We start from the raw sequence: 17958 nt of genomic DNA on the forward strand, positions 1-17958 counted from the left end.
GGTCAAGGTCTGGTGGAAAACACTTGTGTATGTGTGGGATCTCAGCCCTTGAGAGGTTGAGCCATAAGGATTCTGAGTTCAAGACTAGTCTGAACTACATAACATGACCCTGTCTATATTAACCAATTAAATAAATGAAAAATATATGAGAGATGGCCAAATTTGGGGACAGTTTTCCAACGTGAAGTAATTTCATTTATAAATGACATCTTCACAAATAAAACTAATATCTTGTACTAACATTAAGGACTTCCTGGCTTTTGCTGGTTTCTCACCAGTCATAAATAAACTATTCCTGTACTCTTCTTCCAGAAGTACCAGCTACTCTTGTCTTGCTGTCTTTCTTTCTCTTCAGTGGCCTTATCTTATGTATTATCCAACCTACCCTTTATTATGTATGTATTATCATTTAACTTGTTATAGATTTATACATTGCCCAGCTTTGTTATTCAACTAATTTTCAATTTAATCTTTTTATGTATTATTCTTCCTTCTTGAGGAACAGTAGGTTGCAAAAAGCATGGCATTTGTTTTTCTTGACAAAAAGGCCACCAAAAGCCTTCTCGTTTATATTTTCAGTCCCTAAACATTGTTTTAAATAGTATATGAGTGCATTAAAAATAGGAGTGATGTCATTCTTAGGTTGTAAGTCTATTAGACTACAGACTTTCAAAATAAAATTAAAATCAAAACAATACAAGTTTGATTCGTGGTTAAAATGTAATGTCTAGAAACTCAGCCCTGAGTTCTCTGCATAATTGCCTTTATATTTCCCCTCAGTCCATAGAGTTATGTTTTCCTTTGAGAGGAATTCACTTTTGGGTATCTGAGTGCTTAGCATTGTGCCCTCTCCATGCCACATAGCAGTATTTCTTTATTGATTAATGGTCCCAGAATTAATTTCCCTTAATGGGAAGACAAAGAACTGAAGCTGCACCGTACTACTCTCCTTCTGTCTCTAAAGCCGGCCCTTCTGCTTGCCCAGTTTCATCCTCTCATTCTTGTTTTTACTCCGAGTTATTTTGTTGTTAAATGGGAGAAAGCTTGTAGTCCTTGTCACCTTGTGGGCATCCCACATATATAAGTCAAAAATGGCAAAAATCACTCATAGCCTTAGACTTTATAAAATTAATCTTGACTTGTCCCTTTATGAAAAGAGGCTCCTGTGAATCTGTGTTTTGTGAGGATTCTGCTGGTTGTGGTAGTTTTAGCACTCTTGTTCTTTGGAAGTGATGTAGCAGAATGTCCCTGCTCTACTTTTGAGTGCCCTGTGAGTGTCACCCTTCTCCATGATGTGTGTGGCACTTTACTTCCCATTCTAAGAAGATCTGGAAGACTGTTTAAATAGTTTCAGTTTTTTTTTAAATTTACATGTAGGCAGAAGTAAATGTGTCAATAATAGGTTACTGTCTTTTCAAAGTCACCCATCATTAAAAAATTGTAATGGGGACTGGAGTGATGGCTCAGCGGTTATGTGCACTTGTTCTTGCCGACGACCCAGATTCTGTTCCCAGCACCCACATGGTGCTCGTTCCTATCTGTAACTCCAGTTTCAGGGATCCGGTGCCATCTCCTGACCTGCACAGTCCACTAGAATACACGTGCTACATACATACATACATACATACATACATACATACATACAGGCAAAATCTTCATACACATCCAAAGAGTCAATCATTTTAAAAAGTTTAAAGCACTTTGAAATGAAAATGCTGTATTATCTATCATAGGGAGTGACGTGGCGGCTCCTCTCTGACAGCAAGTTTAAGTCAACAGGGAAGACCCTATACTGAATAATTCCATTCAGTGTCAGCTAGTTCTTGGTGAAGCTCGGTGTTGTCTTTGATATTTTCAAGAGAAACCATTAAAACCAGCTTCCTTTTTCCTGTTTCTTCTTTTTAACCTTGTGTTTAAATTCTGCCCCTTGCCCCTTTGTGGTAGCCTTAATTATTGTGGCTTCATGAACAACTTTCTTTTCTTTTTCTCTTTTTGGGAACTATGTAAGCAGCTGAAATTGAGTAGATCAGTGGCCACCCATTTGTTAGAAGTGTGGCTTCTGCCTTCTGCTGTCTACTGCCTCCAGTAGCACGTCCATTCCTTAAGTGCCAGCATGCTCAAAACACATACTCAATTTTACTGGATGCCTTCACCAGAACTCAGGTCGTTTTTCAAATGGCAAAAAGCAAATGGCAACTAGCCCCTCACATTAATAACACCGGGAGGCCTTTTTCTTATTTCAGAACATTGTGAATAAAAATGCAGATCATATTTTCTAATGTTTGTGCTAAAGTTTTAGTGGTTTTCTTTTAACAGAGTCCTTTTCTTCTAAACATGCACACAGAAAAATTAGAGGTGAAATTATATGACATTAAATTTGCTTCAGAAGTAATGAAGAAGTATGGGTGAGAGTCTGAGTGGGCAATGGCTGAAGTTGGCTGCTGGGTAAAAGAAATACATTATTACTCTGTCTACTGTGCACACATTTAAAATTTTTGATAAGATACAAATTTTATAGGTTGTGTTATTGTTAGAGCATTTTAATATAAATTTATAAGCCTCCATAAAAATGAACATTACTTGAGATGTTAAATCCTGAGCCATCTTCTTCACCAATGAGAGGTGCCTACTGGATATTCTGGTCAGACATGTTTCGCGATGTAATCCCGTAGTGACCCAAGATAATGACCTTTTGCAACAGCCATCAATTCGCCTGCATTAATTCTGCTCACTTACCTCTTGCATCAGCCCCTCCCACTTTTATTTTGGTCTCTCACCATCTGTATTTTGGCAGTGTTAACTATTTCTGAAGTAGACGGATAGAGCCATGAATGCTTCTTTCGTGGCATGGTTTACAGTATTTTATATTATTTTTTACTTGCTTATATTCTCTCACTAGATGCTTAGCCTTATAGAATCAGGGAGTAAGTCTAGTTCACAGTTGTATCCCCTATACTGGTCTCATTCCTGGCATAAATTAGGCCTCTAATACATTCTTGTGAAACGAATACATTAATCATGAATCATGTGTCCTTTTAATTGGGCCTCCATAGCAAGTCCATTGTAGATACTCCACACTCCACTTAATTTCTGGAGGGTGTGCTCTATCTAAAACTGCCTGTGGTCGTATGTTGTCCCTCTATAACATTCAGACATGAGTACTTCAGATCAAGACTTTGCTCATATGTGTCCTCTTAACTGCTTATCTCCCTTCTTCACAGATCACACGAACTACTCAAGCGTTTTATGTTATCCCAGACTTCTGAATATTTTTCTTGTAGACCTGATATCCTCATATACATTTTGAAAGTGGCACTACCGGGGGGCTACCTTCCTTAACCTGGTCAGGCCGAGGAGAGCAGTGCCCTGCTCACAATAACACCAATGCCACAGTGTCTTTGCCCATGCTCTTCCTATCTCAACTCTTTCTCTAGCATTTCCGTCTTCGCTAACAGCCAGTGTCCCTAAGTCAGGAATTACTTTTTATTTATCTTAATATCCCTGTTTATCTGGAAAATGGACGAACCTGATAAATATTTGTGGAATGAATAAATTAAGGAATCTATTTTTGTTTGTTTTTGCTGAGCAAGAAAGTAAGTTTTCCATAAGAGACGTTAAGTCAGGGGTTGTGTTTCACCACTAGCACCCAGTCACCCCCTAGTTTGTTTTTATGATGTAGCTGTCACCTCAAAAGACAGCCCCGAATTATGGAAACGAAAGGAGTCAGCTCTGGGCTGCAGAAGCCCTTCAAGTCTGCAGCCTGTGGATTTTCAGATCTTCTGGGTTTCGTTAATAATTTGGGTTATTTGAGCATGTTTCTAAAAGATACTTTACATCCCTAGCATGGCTGGGTCTTTGACCTTGTGTGTGGATTTTTCTTTTTAAATAGGCGAGAGCAAAAGAATCCCAGAGTATTGGGAAACGAGATCTGTGTTGACACGAACCTGATTGCTTAAGAAGGCCAGGCAGCCTGAATATGTCCTTTCTTAACATTTTTTTCAGATATGTCTTCTCCAACTACCATGAAGAAGCCCGAGAAGCCACTATTTAGCTCTACATCTCCACAGGATTCTTCCCCAAGATTGAGCACTTTCCCCCAGCACCACCATCCCGGAATACCTGGAGTCGCACACAGTGGTGAGGAGTTTCAAGCTGAGAGGAAAGGCCTTCCTCTTGTCCACATGCAAACACTTAAGGGTGGAGGGGAAGTTTATCATCGTTGCTATGGTGACTATATCCTGTCCACCCAAAAGGGAAGGCTGCTGATGGACAAAATATTTTTTTCTTACCAGTTTGTGAGAAAATATAAGATTATATGATTTAATATATTTACATTTGAAAATTTAAAATATTAATCATTAAAACTTTCAAAAATGGAGTATATACTTACCTTAACTTTAACTCCAAGTTGGCCCTAGTTTTATATATTCTGCTAGAGAAAGATGGAATCACAAATATATTAATGAGTTTAGGGTTTTATCAATAGAAACTAAGAATATAGACACTATGTCTATAGATAGTATATTTTGTTCATAAATAAGTAGTTATTTATTCGGGAGTAAAGTTAATAACATGCCAGCTGTTTATATGCATAAATATTTCTGTTTAGGACAAATGATATGTCTAATAGTTTAATTAAGAAAGACTATTCAATATTTCACATTTATATTTTAGTGAAACAATAGTACAACTTTGAAAAACTAAAAACTATATACAATTATTAATCAGTACTGAATATTGGGCACCTATTACTTTTAAGCCTCCTAAAGAGTAGTAGTTTGATAATTTTATATATTACTATATAATGATATTCTTACTGCTTTTAATTTGTAGTTAGATGTTCCTTATCCTACTGAATATAGTTTTTAAATCTTCAATCATAAGTTGTAACATGAGGTTTAATGTTGCTTTATTTAAAAATTCATGCTTTTAGTTGTTATCACTAATGAAATCATGAAACTTAGATAGGAATATAAAAATTAGAGAGTAGTATAAGAATTTTAATTTTAATTGTTTGATCTTCTGAGCTAAGTTGAAAAAAATCAGTAACCATTTCATAGATGTTGCCTATTTTGCAATAATTAATTTCCAGATAATAGCATCTGTATTATGACACCTGATTAAGAATTCATATTTCAAATAGTTTAAATAATCAAATAGTATTTTTATATAATAAAACATGAAGCCTCTATAATAAGCTTTACATTTTAGTTTTCTGCCAAATACTTAAATATCTAAAGTACCGGTCACATGTACAATTAGTATATTTAATAGTACCTACCTGTGGTAGGAACCTTGGTCAAGGCAAAGGGTTTTGTTCTTCAAGTACTTATGATACATCAGAGGTCAGTGGATCCATCCCTGACCAAGTATATTATCTCAAAAGGACCAGGCACTTGGTGGAGGTGACTATGCCTGAAAGAAATACATTTTGATCTAAGTTTGAAGGGTGGATTAACCCCAAGAAGGAACAGCAAGCCAGCAGGATGTCTGTTCCAGGCAGAGGCAACAATAGGTTCCAAAATAGTATGGTCACTGCGGCAAGGGATTGCCATGTGGCCAAGTACCCATAAATTCTACATGACAGTGATCCAGGAATGGGGCCTGAAACATAGGAGGACCCACACGTATCTGTGAAATTTCTGGGACTCTATTATCGAGACAATAGGAAATCAATTACAGATATTTTAGCAGAGAAGTTACACAAATGCAATGGTATTTTTTTTAAAAACCTTTGATACAGAGCTATAAAGGTAGTTCTGAAAGGATCCAGATTAGAGGAAGAAAGATAATTAGGAAGAATTTGCAATAATGCAAGCATAAAATGCACATGTATGTTTTCTCTCAAAATGAAGGAAAACATTTCTGTTGTGTAATTTGCTTTTCTATCCTTCTCATAGGATTAGAATGTCTTTTGTTAATAAGGTAGTCATTTTTACTTTCATTTTAAAATATAAAATCCTATTTGCCTGTTTTGAGCCTACTACAGTTCCTGAACTTGCCAAAGATTTCAGTTTGAACTTGAGTGCTGCCGTTTCTACTGAAAAGAGACTTTTTTTTTCCAAAACTGCTGGCACCAATAAGTTCTCAAGCCCCGAGGCACAGATCCAGCCACCTGTGTGTCTCAAAGGTTTATGTACATTTGTGAGCAAAATCCATAGTTAAACTGGGCTGAGATTAAGATCACTTAATCACATATGAGTTGGGGTGTAGTTCATTAGTAGAAAGCACTTTCCTGGTGTGCTTGAGGTCCTGGCCTGGGGTTTAAAGACAAAATAAAATATAAACCCTAGACATTAAGTTAAAAAGATGCCTGCTTTTCACTAAACATCTGCATTTCCTTAAATTATGCTTCAAGTGAGTGTACAACTTAGAGAAATACAGAACTTCTGCTGTAAAAACTGTACAGTTGTTCTCCAGTGTGTCTATTAGAAGGATCACATAGGGAAAAGGTTTAAACCATGAATTCTCTTGCCATCTCTCTGCAGGTCCTGAGGACCAGTCTTGTCAAACTAAATTTGTGGTTCTTCAGTGTGCATCCCTAAATTTTATATCCTTTGAGAGCCTATTAGGGCTCTCCCCCTCTCCCCTGTTTTTTCATAACTACAAAGTTGAAGATGATCATTATAGACAATCTTTACTTGTAGTCATGAAGAGAACTTAGTTTTCACATTGTTTCCTAAAACATGGAACACTGTATTTTCGTATGACTTGGGTCAAAACAACAAAGCCATAGAGATTTAATATTTACTTCTATATATTTGTTATCTTAATTAGTAATTCTATAATTATTACCAAAAATGTTATAGAGATAATAGTTTAAGATTTTAAAATTATTCTTCAAAACTAAATAGTGTGATCATACTATTATGGAAAGCTACTATTGAACATTATCTAGAACACATATAGTACTTCCTTCTGTCAGTAGAACATATTGTAAACCATATTGGTAAATTTATATGTTTATCTATATAAAAATTTAAATGAATATTTTTGTGGGTTTTACTCTTGATCTTACCTCAACAATATCTTTGAACTTCAGTATAGTAACAGCTGGAGTCAGAATAAAAATAGCTATAGGATAAAGATCTTCTGGTTTTGAAAGGAATAATCTTCATTATGAGGAAGAGTCTAGTCCCGTGTGCTAATGTTCAAGAGTATTTAGACAGTGAGCAGATCATTATTCATGACCTGACATTTTGGTCTGTTAATTGTTGGGTTTCATTTTAAACAACTGTCAGCTAGGTTGTACAGGGAGATGATTTATTTGAAATTGAATTACATTTCTATTTTGAGTTATAGTAGAAAATTTGTGGGCCTCTTTCTTTCTAATTAATGCGGTAACGTAGTCTGGATTTAGGGAGACAAAATTTGTAATCGAAGCATATATCTCGAATGAAAAGAAATATTTTGTCTAGTTCTACTGTAAGCTGTATAAGAGAGCTTTTTCCATGTTTTTCTTGGGTCTGGAGAGAAAGATGGGTTTGTAGAGTGGAATTATATCTATATGTCCTTAGTGGTGCTAGCATTGGGAAAACAAAGTGAAAGGTAGCTTATTTCATTATAGAAATGAGTGAACGAATGGACTCCAGTTTATAGCATTGGAAGTGAATGAATTAGGAAGGCAATCTTCTGACCAGCCAGTCTTTGTGTTTTGTTTTTGTTTTGTTTTTTTATGTGTTCTGCAGTCATCTCAACTCGAACTCCACCTCCACCCTCACCGTTGCCATTTCCAACGCAAGCTATCCTTCCTCCAGCCCCATCAAGCTACTTTTCTCATCCAACAATCAGATATCCTCCCCATCTGAATCCTCAGGATACTCTGAAGAACTATGTCCCTTCTTATGACCCATCCAGTCCTCAAACCAGCCAGGTAAAAATAAGAGAAAACAAATAAGCATAGAGCCTGAGGGGCATGGGACAGGCTTAGTTCTAAGACACAAGGTTAGTCAGAAAATATGCCTGGAACATTAAGCCTTACAATCTGTCTTCAGAAAGTTTCTTGGTGACTCAATAAGGTTTTTTATTTTTATTTTTATTTAAAGGTGGCTGATGACAGGTAGGAAGTGTGTTGCCCCAAAGGGATACATTTGTGAAGATATTTTGGATTGAATGTTTTTGTATTTTCATTGATTGAAAAGGTTATGCAGAATGTTCATTGCCAAAACAACTCTGAGCTCAAGTTCACACCTCTGAAATACCTGGTTTGACATAGAGACAAAGTGCTTATTTCAGGCAGGAGCAAGGTATGTGCTAAAATAAACACTCACAAAAGAACTTACAGCTGTATTTATAGGCCAGTTATTCGGCATTAAAGCCAGCTTTGGTAATGTAAACATTTTCAGCAGCCTTTGATGACTCCTGACTCTTCGCAGAGACATGACTTACATTTAATATTGAGTGGCATTTCTACCTCTCTTTCTTTCTGTCTGTCTGTCTATCTATCTATCTATCTAATCTATCTCCTATCTATCTTTCATCTATCTATCTATCCTTCTATCTCTACCATCTATTTATCAAATTATCTATCTACCATCTGTAATCTGTTTTAGGGTTTCTTTCGTAGTACAAGTACAGTAACTCTTGTGCATTTCTCACTCTAGATGAATGGTTTCTTCTGTTGAGAGGTCACTGAATAGGAGTTTCTCATAGGAAGATTTTGCATAGCCAACTAGATTCGTCTTTGTGCCAATAATGAGTCTAATAGTAGTTCTAGTATCCAGGTCTCTAAAGTAATTTTGATCTTATGGTCTAGTATCAGGCTTTGTTGTTTTATATTAAAAACTCTTGTCCACTTCTAGCAACTTTTAAGACTTTGGGGAACTTATGCAACATTTTATGATATCACTGTTAAGTTGTACTAAAATTGGAGTACATGAATATTATGCGTATCAATTACAAAGTTGGGGGACACTTTTGTGTTAATTGGTTAAATGAAGGATGATCCTTCCTGGGTTTTTTATTTTAAACATAATATATTGTACCTCTTGTGTGGTTAGAAAGTTGCCTTTGCTTTTAGTTTACTAACTACTATTAAAACTAAATATTAGTATATGGGAATTGAACATCTACTTGTGCTTTAGAATAAAATGTCCGTGTGATATAATGATGAGACTAAAGACAATTAAGTAAGTTGTAAGATCTTAGAATACCAGTTTATACATGAAATTTGCTCTCAGAGTATGGATTCAAAAGTCTCTGTTCCATAGAGTATTTTGCTAGACTCATCTGGGAACCGTGCACACAAGGTCTGATTTTAATTTGTGTAGAATTTCCATGAATAACAAAGTCTAATTAAGACATCCATTAAAAGTCCTTAACGTTAATTCAGTGTGGAAAATCTTAGAGTTCCATTGGATTTTTTTTAAACTGATGTCTTAATTAGGCTCTGTTAAGGGGGAAATTATGCAAATTAAAATCAGGCCCTTAGTGTTATGCATTTCTTTAATTATTCAGTGCTTGTTTTACATATATTTCGATTTCTTTATAAGTTAAGAGTGCATATTAGGTGATAATCTGCCTCTTTTGTCACAGTTTTTCCTGTATGTTTATAAAGTAGAGGTCCAGCTTCTAGAGAAGGATCCTACTTCCACTGCAGTTGAAAGTCAAAAGCAAAAAGAAAATTTAAGAGTTTTATATACCATGAGGAATGTAGTAAATAGGATAGCCCATTGCCAGTGCTGTTCATCCTAGACATCTCTCTCTGTATCCACCAGCAACTGGAATGTAGACACTTCAGAACATAGCTTCACTTGTCTAAACTGCTGGGAAACTGGAGTGAAACCTTCCATTGGCCCCGGTGTTTGAGAAAAGTCTGCATGGACTTGGGTGCTCTCTTTTGTCCCCTTCCCTACTTTTGAATGGGAGACCAGCTGTCCTTTTGTAGTCATTCAGCTCCTGTAGACAAAGTGTGCACTGCACATTCTTACCTTCTGTGGCGCCATTACTTTGAGGTTCTTGCCGTTTGACTTCTGCTCCAGGTAGGTATGCACTGTTTGGGTGAACATTATTTAGAAACACTTTTGCCGTTGACTGTACCACCAGTGCAAAAAAAAAACAAAAACAAAAACAAAAAAACAAGAGCTTTCTTCTTTCTAAGACACATGCAGAGCAGTCATTTAAAGTGTTCCCATAGCCAGAAAGTTGATAATGTCTATTTTAAGAAACAAACTACCACTGACCTAGAAAGAAAAATGTGTCTTCATGGTGAATGGTAAAAATGTACGTTTGGTGGGGGAGGAACATTATATCTGCTTTGATGTTTAATTGCAAACTCAAAGCCAGTTAATTTGCATTTCAGAGTAGGACTGTTGCTCTGCACCTTCCAGTGCTGGAGATGGGAATGGGCACTGGTCCCCAAGCCCTGCAGTCCTGACTGCTGCTTCCTAGCCTCATCCAGCACCATGCTGATCTGAATTCTTAAGCAACTGAGATGCTTTCTCCTCCCCACAGCAATTTGGAGATTAATTCCATTACTGCTGCACCAATTATAGTGAGACAGTCCTTCTATTCAGTGGAATATTTTGAATAAAATTGGCTTAAAGATATAATTCTTCCGTAGGTTTCCATCGAGGAAAACTCTGGTTTATTTTCCTGATGTAAAGTTAAATGCTTACAATTATCCATGATGAATAGGTAGGATATTCAAAGTCTATTTTAAAACTTAAAACAGAGGAAGTGGACTCCCAGTAACCCACCCAAAGGCTCAATTCATGCCTCTAAGTCAAAATGTTTAAGTGCTATTAGCTACTTTTCTCTAAGGAAAAATCCAGTTATAATTTATATGTGAGTATTTAGGTACATATTATTTCATTGATTGCTCTGGGAAGTTGGGATTGTAAAGATCATATATTTGTGGAGAATACTTCCCAGAAAATTATTAGGAAGAATTGTTCCATGAGTATCATCTGAAATAGCATTCTCCACCTGGTGTACTATATTTCAGGCTTCCTTCAGACAGTGTATCCTTAGTGTTTTGTCTCCTAACACAGCAACTATTTTTCTATCGAGTGACCAAAACCCAAGTAGTAGTATCTTTTCTGAAACCGGGCATGGGGTTTTCTTCATTAATCCTCATAAACACCTATGCAACTCGTCATGCACAGTGATGGGAAAGTCGTAAACAGCAGTGTGCATTTGATGGGCCTCACGCCCACTTTGGTGCATTGTAGTCATTTCCTTTGGGATTGCTTTATTCCTAAGCCTAATGTGTGACTTCTGCAGTTTATAGCTCTGCATGCATTGGAAATCTTAGATGCGTTTGACCTCATTCTATCTGCGTGTCTTAAGAAATCATTGAAAGTGGACCAGATACCCTAGAGTCCAAATTACCTGGTATGTGTATCTGCAATACCTGTGTGAGAGGAAGCTAGAGCTTTATATGCAGAAGAATGGCTTGTCGGCTGGAAATGAAGGAAACTATGTAGGGTTAGATCTGCTTCCTATCCTTGACATGCGTGTATCCCTATGTCAGGGATACCATTGCTTAGTAGGGAAATATTGTACTGAGAGATAAACTGAGAGTGAGGAGCAGAACCGAGGATTGCTGGCTCCTTACTGTCAAGAGCTCAGAAAGGAACTCCATTTTAGCATTAGCTAGGCATTTGCTTTGCTCCATGTGGGTTTTCTGGCCTACTACAGAAGATCATCAGGTGGACTGAACTTTTAGGGGTGTTGAAAAGAGGAAATCACCCTTGCGAAGTGCATTAATGGTCAAAGCCTTCCTTTACATATATTGTTGCTGCTGCTTCTTCTACTAACCATTGATTGGCCCCCAGCTCAGACTTGAGAGGGCTGGCATGCCGGCTCTCCACCCTGTGAAGAATCCACCGTGCGTGTACTGAGTGGAGTTGTTGGACAGGATGACTGCCTTTTGGATTGCTTCACCCGGCATTCTGTTTTTGTTTTGTAGCCTAACAGCAGTGGTCAAGTGGTAGGGAAAGTGCCTGGCCATTTCACTCCTGTCTTGGCACCCTCTCCCCATCCCAGTGCAGTGCGACCTGTGACCCTGACCATGACAGACACTAAACCCATCACTACATCCACTGAAGGTGAGGCAGCTTCACCTACAGCAACCAGTAAGTATTTCTGTAGGAAATGAGAAATGTCCATCGAAGGCGCCATTGGATGTATGATCCAAGGTGGAAAATACGGGGACTTTTCCGGCTACCTGAGCAGATGGAGATTTCTCATTTAAGTGGAGCTAGCAGGCATGGATGTGGCCCAGCTGTCACATGCTCTCTCTTAGCAAATTTCCATTAGCGCGTCATTTTTGACAAGGGAGAAGCATTTTTTTTTTGAGAAAGCGGCCACAACAAAAGTAATAACCCATGTCTGCTTGTTCAAGGTAGACATTGAAATTACATTGATAACACAGCATAGTAGACAAAGGTTTTACATCACCAGAAGAGAGATTAGATAATTATTACTTATTAGAGCATTCTAGAAATCAAACCCCTCCCCCAAGTGAATGGAATCAGTGCCTCTGCAAGATAATTACATATTTACCTCACTGTAGGTTATGTCATTGTGTGCTGTGCAGGCAAGGACACTGGGAAGCATAGGATTAGTTGAGTGTAAGGTACCTATACTTTCATCATCTACAACTTTTTTTTGGCTATCACATTACAATCAGATATTATGCTTGTTAGCATGGCCATAGCATTATAAATGTCAGCTTTAGGTAGTATCCTCCATTTAGAATTAGATAAGCAATACATTTTCAGTTGGCTTCACCCAAACTACCAGCTCTTAAAGGGCACTGATGTGCACAGATGGGCAACTGATGAGGTTTCATCTGGGAGGCACCAGAATGTTCCAGCACCGGCATGCCTTTCTTATATTCTGATGGGTTTTTTTCCTTGCAGAGAGCAAGGAAATCCCTTGTGTTCTGGATACTCCCTTGTGGAATTACACCATCAGAGACATTGTTGGCTCTCAGTCTGTCTCTTCTCTCATAGTCATTGGAAAGACATTCTTTTTTTTTTTTTAATGACATCTAAAAACATATAAAGAAACTTGCCAAGAAAAAGTGGACAGTACCTTAGGTATACGGTGAATACTCAGCATTTATTAATCAGAACTCATGACCCCTACAAACTAGTAACTCCAGATAGCTTGGAATGTACATCAATAACTGGTGATGGTTGGTAATTAACTCACCAGCAAATAGTTCTACCCCAGTGAGCACTTCCCTGGATGTAAAGACGGCGCATGCCACAATCACGGAGACACTACGTGCATGCTTTCAAAGTGAGCATCACAGCATCTTTGAGCCAAGATGTAGTTTAAATAAAGCATATAAAATACGATTTTTAAAAGGTAGTCAAAAGACAACCCAGGACAAATGATCAAAACCAAAGTTCCAGGAACTTCTGGTGACTACTTTTATGCTGACACCCAAACATCAAATTCAGGGGAGGATCCAGTCCAGATAAGCACAGCCCTTAATGGGTGTGCCTTCAGTCTGATTGATAATGGGTGTGCCTTCAGTCTGATTGATAGTGAATTACTTGTATACTCATGCAGAGGTTGTTCAAAAAGAGATCTGATTTGACTAGTAAATTTTCTAAAATAGTCTAAGGGAATTTTTAGCATATATAAAGATGGCCCCACCAGCCCTTTCTCTACTTCTATATAAAATAAATACACTGAGTAACACAACTGGCAATGAGGAACCGGATGTTGAATTTATACATCAGTAAAGTTAAACAGAGACTTAGGAAGCCTCTCTTTAGTGATTGGAAAAGAAACAAACAAACAGCCAGCCCAGCCATGGTGTTCACACTGTGAGAGTAAGGCTCCCTTCTTACTCTCCAGCCTGTGCATTAAATTCTCAAGGCCTAGTGATGGGTGGGGAATACTGGTTGCTAATGGCCACCCTTGCCTTATTTAGCAAGGATTAGAACATAACTTGTGAGTGTCCTCAGGAGTGTTTTTAAAACATGTCCTAAAAGTCTCCAAGTTCAAATGATGCGTTTTTAAAGCAAACATAAAAAATTAATATATATATATTTAAAGCTAGCCTATTTAAAGTCACTGTCTGAATTCCTAACTAATTAAAATGGCTTTAAGCCTTTTCAGACCCTGTAGTGTGACACGTGGTGCAGACTTGGTTTTTCTGTTCCACCAGAGATGTAGAAGCTGGCTTGACTCTTGGTTTCCTTGTAAAAGGTAGATTTGGAAATGAGAATACTTCTCTGGGCAGCTCACCCCACTGGAAAAGCATGTTAACAAAAAGCAATTATAAACCAAAGCACAGCAATGTGACCACTCACTCTGCATATACTCTCCCTGGTATACAAATATGCAATAGGCACTATCAGTTCCTGCCTGGCCAATCACAAGCAATTGACAGTTGTTTTTAAACTAACAGAAAAGGAAGGGGTTTTTGTTGTTGTTGTTGTTGTTTTTTCTTTCATTCATTCATTCATTCATTCTTTCTTTCTTTTCCTTTTTTTTTTGTCAAAAATGTTTCTCCCAAGCTGGAGGACATCCCCATATTAGAAAAAAAAATGTAATTCAACCGGGCTCCTCTCTTAGAAAAGTGGTGGTGGATTTTTGATTGCGAACAGGGGGTTACACATTTGAGTAAAACATTTTTTCCAGCTCATCAAGCTCATCTGCTTAAGCCTACATTGGAAACTGTCACTTTTCCTGTCACTTCATCTACTCTCGCATTTAGAATCCCCTGCAGCCATCGTTGGTCATCCCCCCCTAGACGTAGGTGAAAGGTGTGTCCACGAGAAAAGACCTCAGTGTAGCTGAGTCCCAACATCTAGACAGTGCTGCACACAGAACACAGTGAGGACAGCCACACCAAAGCCCAGGCTGCCGCTCGTTGTTAGGGGGGAAGAGTCGATTTGAATTCAGTGACCATTTCTTTTCTGTTGTATGCTGCTCACAAAAGAGAAGAGACACGGAGACGCCTTTTTGGTAGTAGCTCCCACTTCTCTGGGTTCTTATACGTGGACAGGGTGTTCATTCTGACAGTTCACAATTTTTATCTTTGTTTTTGTTCTTCCTTAATCAGCCTACACAGCCTCAGGTACATCTCAAGCCAGTCGATATGTGGGACTAAACCCAAGAGACCCATCCTTCCTGCATCAGCAACAGGTGGGCACGTTGCACCCAGGTGGAATGGGGTAGCCACGCTTTGCTTCGGCGCTTTCTCCATGTTGCCTCTCAGATCTGGATTCAGGATGGGGCTCACGGGGCTTCTGAGACCAAAATTGATCATTTTGTTTTCCAATTTTTCCCCCTTGTTTATCCTTTGCTTCTTACCTGTCTGAAGTTTCTGAGACTGACTCACAGCCTCTTCCATCTTCATAGCACACAGTGAGGCCGTCCACAGACACTGAAGTGTTCCCGATAGACAGTGTTGTTCCGTTTGCCCGGATAGCGAGCACGTACTAGCCAAGGTGGCTTTCAAGCACTGACCTAGAAAAGTAGTTCGAGAACCGGCTAGAGTCAGCACATGATTTGTGTTTGAAGCAATTTTGTTTTCTCCAGATGTTTCACTCCTCCTTTGTAAGGCTGAGCTCACAGGCGAAACATTATTCCTACTCTAATACATTTAAATTGCTTCGCTGATTTCAGATGCAACAAAACACGTTCTTTTTTTGAGGGGGGAGAATTCTGCCTTCTTACATCATTTATGTTTCAAGTAGCATTTTAAATTTCACATCTCATTAATGCTGTAAATTTAATGCAAATGAAGTGTTTACCCAAACTGTGAAAAACTACAGCCAGGATTAATGGTGGCTCATAAACAAATTAGCCACAGTCTACAGCATGTATCACCCCAGCATAGAAATCCCATGATTCTAGTTATAGGGTTACAGAAATACTTCCAAGCAGTTCAGAATCGAAGTGTATTTTATGAGGCATATGTTTGCTGCTCTTAAGTTTGGATACAGAGAGTTTGAAGTTAACAGTGTGTAAAACATTACATAAGAAGAGTACGTAGGACAGAGCTGGGAATAAACGCCCAGTTGTCTGTGTTTGTGTGAGGTTTGTGTATGTGTCAAGCATGTGGAGTTACTTGTGCCCACTTACTCTGTTGTAGAGCGGCTTCTCTAGCCTTGGCTTCCTGTTTTCCAGGCCTTCCCTATCACTGGCCAAGGTGATAGACTGTCTACAGAAAAGGCCACCACATGCAGTGCTCAGAGAAAACCATAAAGATGATAGCTCATTCAAGATACTTGACATTTTGCAAGGTTAAAATAACAAAACAGAACACAGGAGAACTGACTGAAGACATCTGTGTATAGTTATGGAAATACCAAATAATAATTAGTGGCTTTGCCAGCCAATGGCTTCAACATAATTCTCTGGAATGTTGCCTTTTTTTTCACCTCTGAAATTGCTATAATATGAATGCGTTATAACTACTATGGTTCTACTTAACATATGTATGTGCTCATTGTGTTTTTAAACATATGCAGGATTTATAAGTTTTGGAAACTTGTTTTTTAAAAAAATCATTATACTTTTTTCCAGAAATATTTTTGTCACGGGGCTTGCCATTATTCTTTATGACACCTCTCTAATTTCCAGTTAATTTTTAATTCAAAAAACATGCCTCCATTATTTAACCTTTAACCCCAAAACACATTTAGAGTATTATAACCAATCCCAGGCATTGAGAAACAATTGTCCTCTTTCCTTGCCCTAACGCAGGGCAGCTTTAGTTTGCATCAATTACAATTAATGTCAGGGTTTCCTGTAATGACAGTCACAAAAGTTCATTCATACCAAACTCACCTCTTTCTTAACATTATCTAAAGATGCATCAAGAAGCTCAGTACAATGAAAACATGGACCTCAACTGAGGGCAGGAATCTGGGCATCTTTTAATCTGAGGAATATATAGGACACTTTCTTGTAGTCTGACATTCGTTATTTAAGTGGGTAGTATTGAGTAGAGACTGCTTACGAAGTAAATATATTTTCTGAGTTCAAATGTGGTTGCCATTAATCAATATATGGCATTAATCCTTGAAAGCAAAAAGCCATATACTCCACAGTTAAAAATTTTAAATACCAAGCAGATAGATAATTTATCTCTTATATGATGAAATTTTGATTTGAAGAAACTCAGTTTGCCATATTCATAATGGACTATGATTTTGAGGCATGAAGAAAACACCATAAATGTGTATCAGAGGATGTAAGCATATCAGTTAACTGAAGCACCAGTTAAAATCTGTTACCTTTATCTTTTCAAATTAAGAACAGTGGAGATGAAGCAGCATACTCACTGCACAGGAATGGAGAGAGCAAAATAGTTTCAGTGACTCCAGGAAAGGTTATTCTTCCTTCAGCAGAAATGAGATTGATTTATTGTGTCCTCTCATTACTTTACGGAGATTTAAAAGAGACCACTCTTCGGAGGGCAGCTCCTAAATGCATTTGGTTTAAAGCACTCAGTGATGAATGCAAAGGAAAACCAAGGGGTACATGAAATAAAAGTGATCAATCATTTTATATTAGCTGGGAGAAGTTCAAAATTAGAAAGGCAGTGGCTTTAGTCTGGAGGAGCATTTTAAACATCAACCATAACCTTTAATATACGTGACCTCTTAAAAATAAATATTGTCACCAGGTACATTCCTCAGTTCATGTGGGCTGCTTTATGAAGATTTATCCGTTTAGCTTATGAAAAGTATTGATGTGCATTGTTGATTGCTATTTTTGCCCTTAGAAAAGAACTTTAATATAGTTTACATAAATTAAGGTTAACAGTAAATTTAAGATTATTGGATATTTTTGACCGTCCTCTGATAACCGTCCTGCCAAATGACATCACAGAAGGGTTTCACTCTGGCTCTTTGCAGCACATGATCACACTGGCATTCCTCAGTTGAAATGTAAAATATTAACATGCACCCACACTGACAAATCTGAATGCCACACTCATGCTTCCTTGCTTGTTACACACTGTTATTAGTGGCCACA

The 17958-nt window shown here is 37.8% G+C and overlaps 1 protein-coding gene across 10 annotated transcripts in view; it reads left to right on the forward strand.

Moving 5' to 3' along the window:
* Positions 1-17958, forward strand: part of Nfib (nuclear factor I B) — a 412093-nt gene that overhangs the window by 368175 nt on the left and 25960 nt on the right. For 5 of the 10 annotated variants that reach the window (XM_040756251.1, XM_040756254.1, XM_021234117.2 and 2 more), the window contains exons 7-10: positions 4003-4137; positions 7689-7873; positions 11912-12077; positions 15032-15114. In XM_040756251.1, coding sequence (XP_040612185.1) covers positions 4003-4137; positions 7689-7873; positions 11912-12077; positions 15032-15114 — 569 coding nt within the window. 10 annotated transcript variants of the gene reach the window in all.

The sequence above is a fragment of the Mesocricetus auratus genome, unplaced genomic scaffold (genome assembly GCF_017639785.1).
Source record: "Mesocricetus auratus isolate SY011 unplaced genomic scaffold, BCM_Maur_2.0 Super-Scaffold_100014, whole genome shotgun sequence".
NCBI classification, from domain to species: Eukaryota; Metazoa; Chordata; class Mammalia; order Rodentia; family Cricetidae; genus Mesocricetus; species Mesocricetus auratus.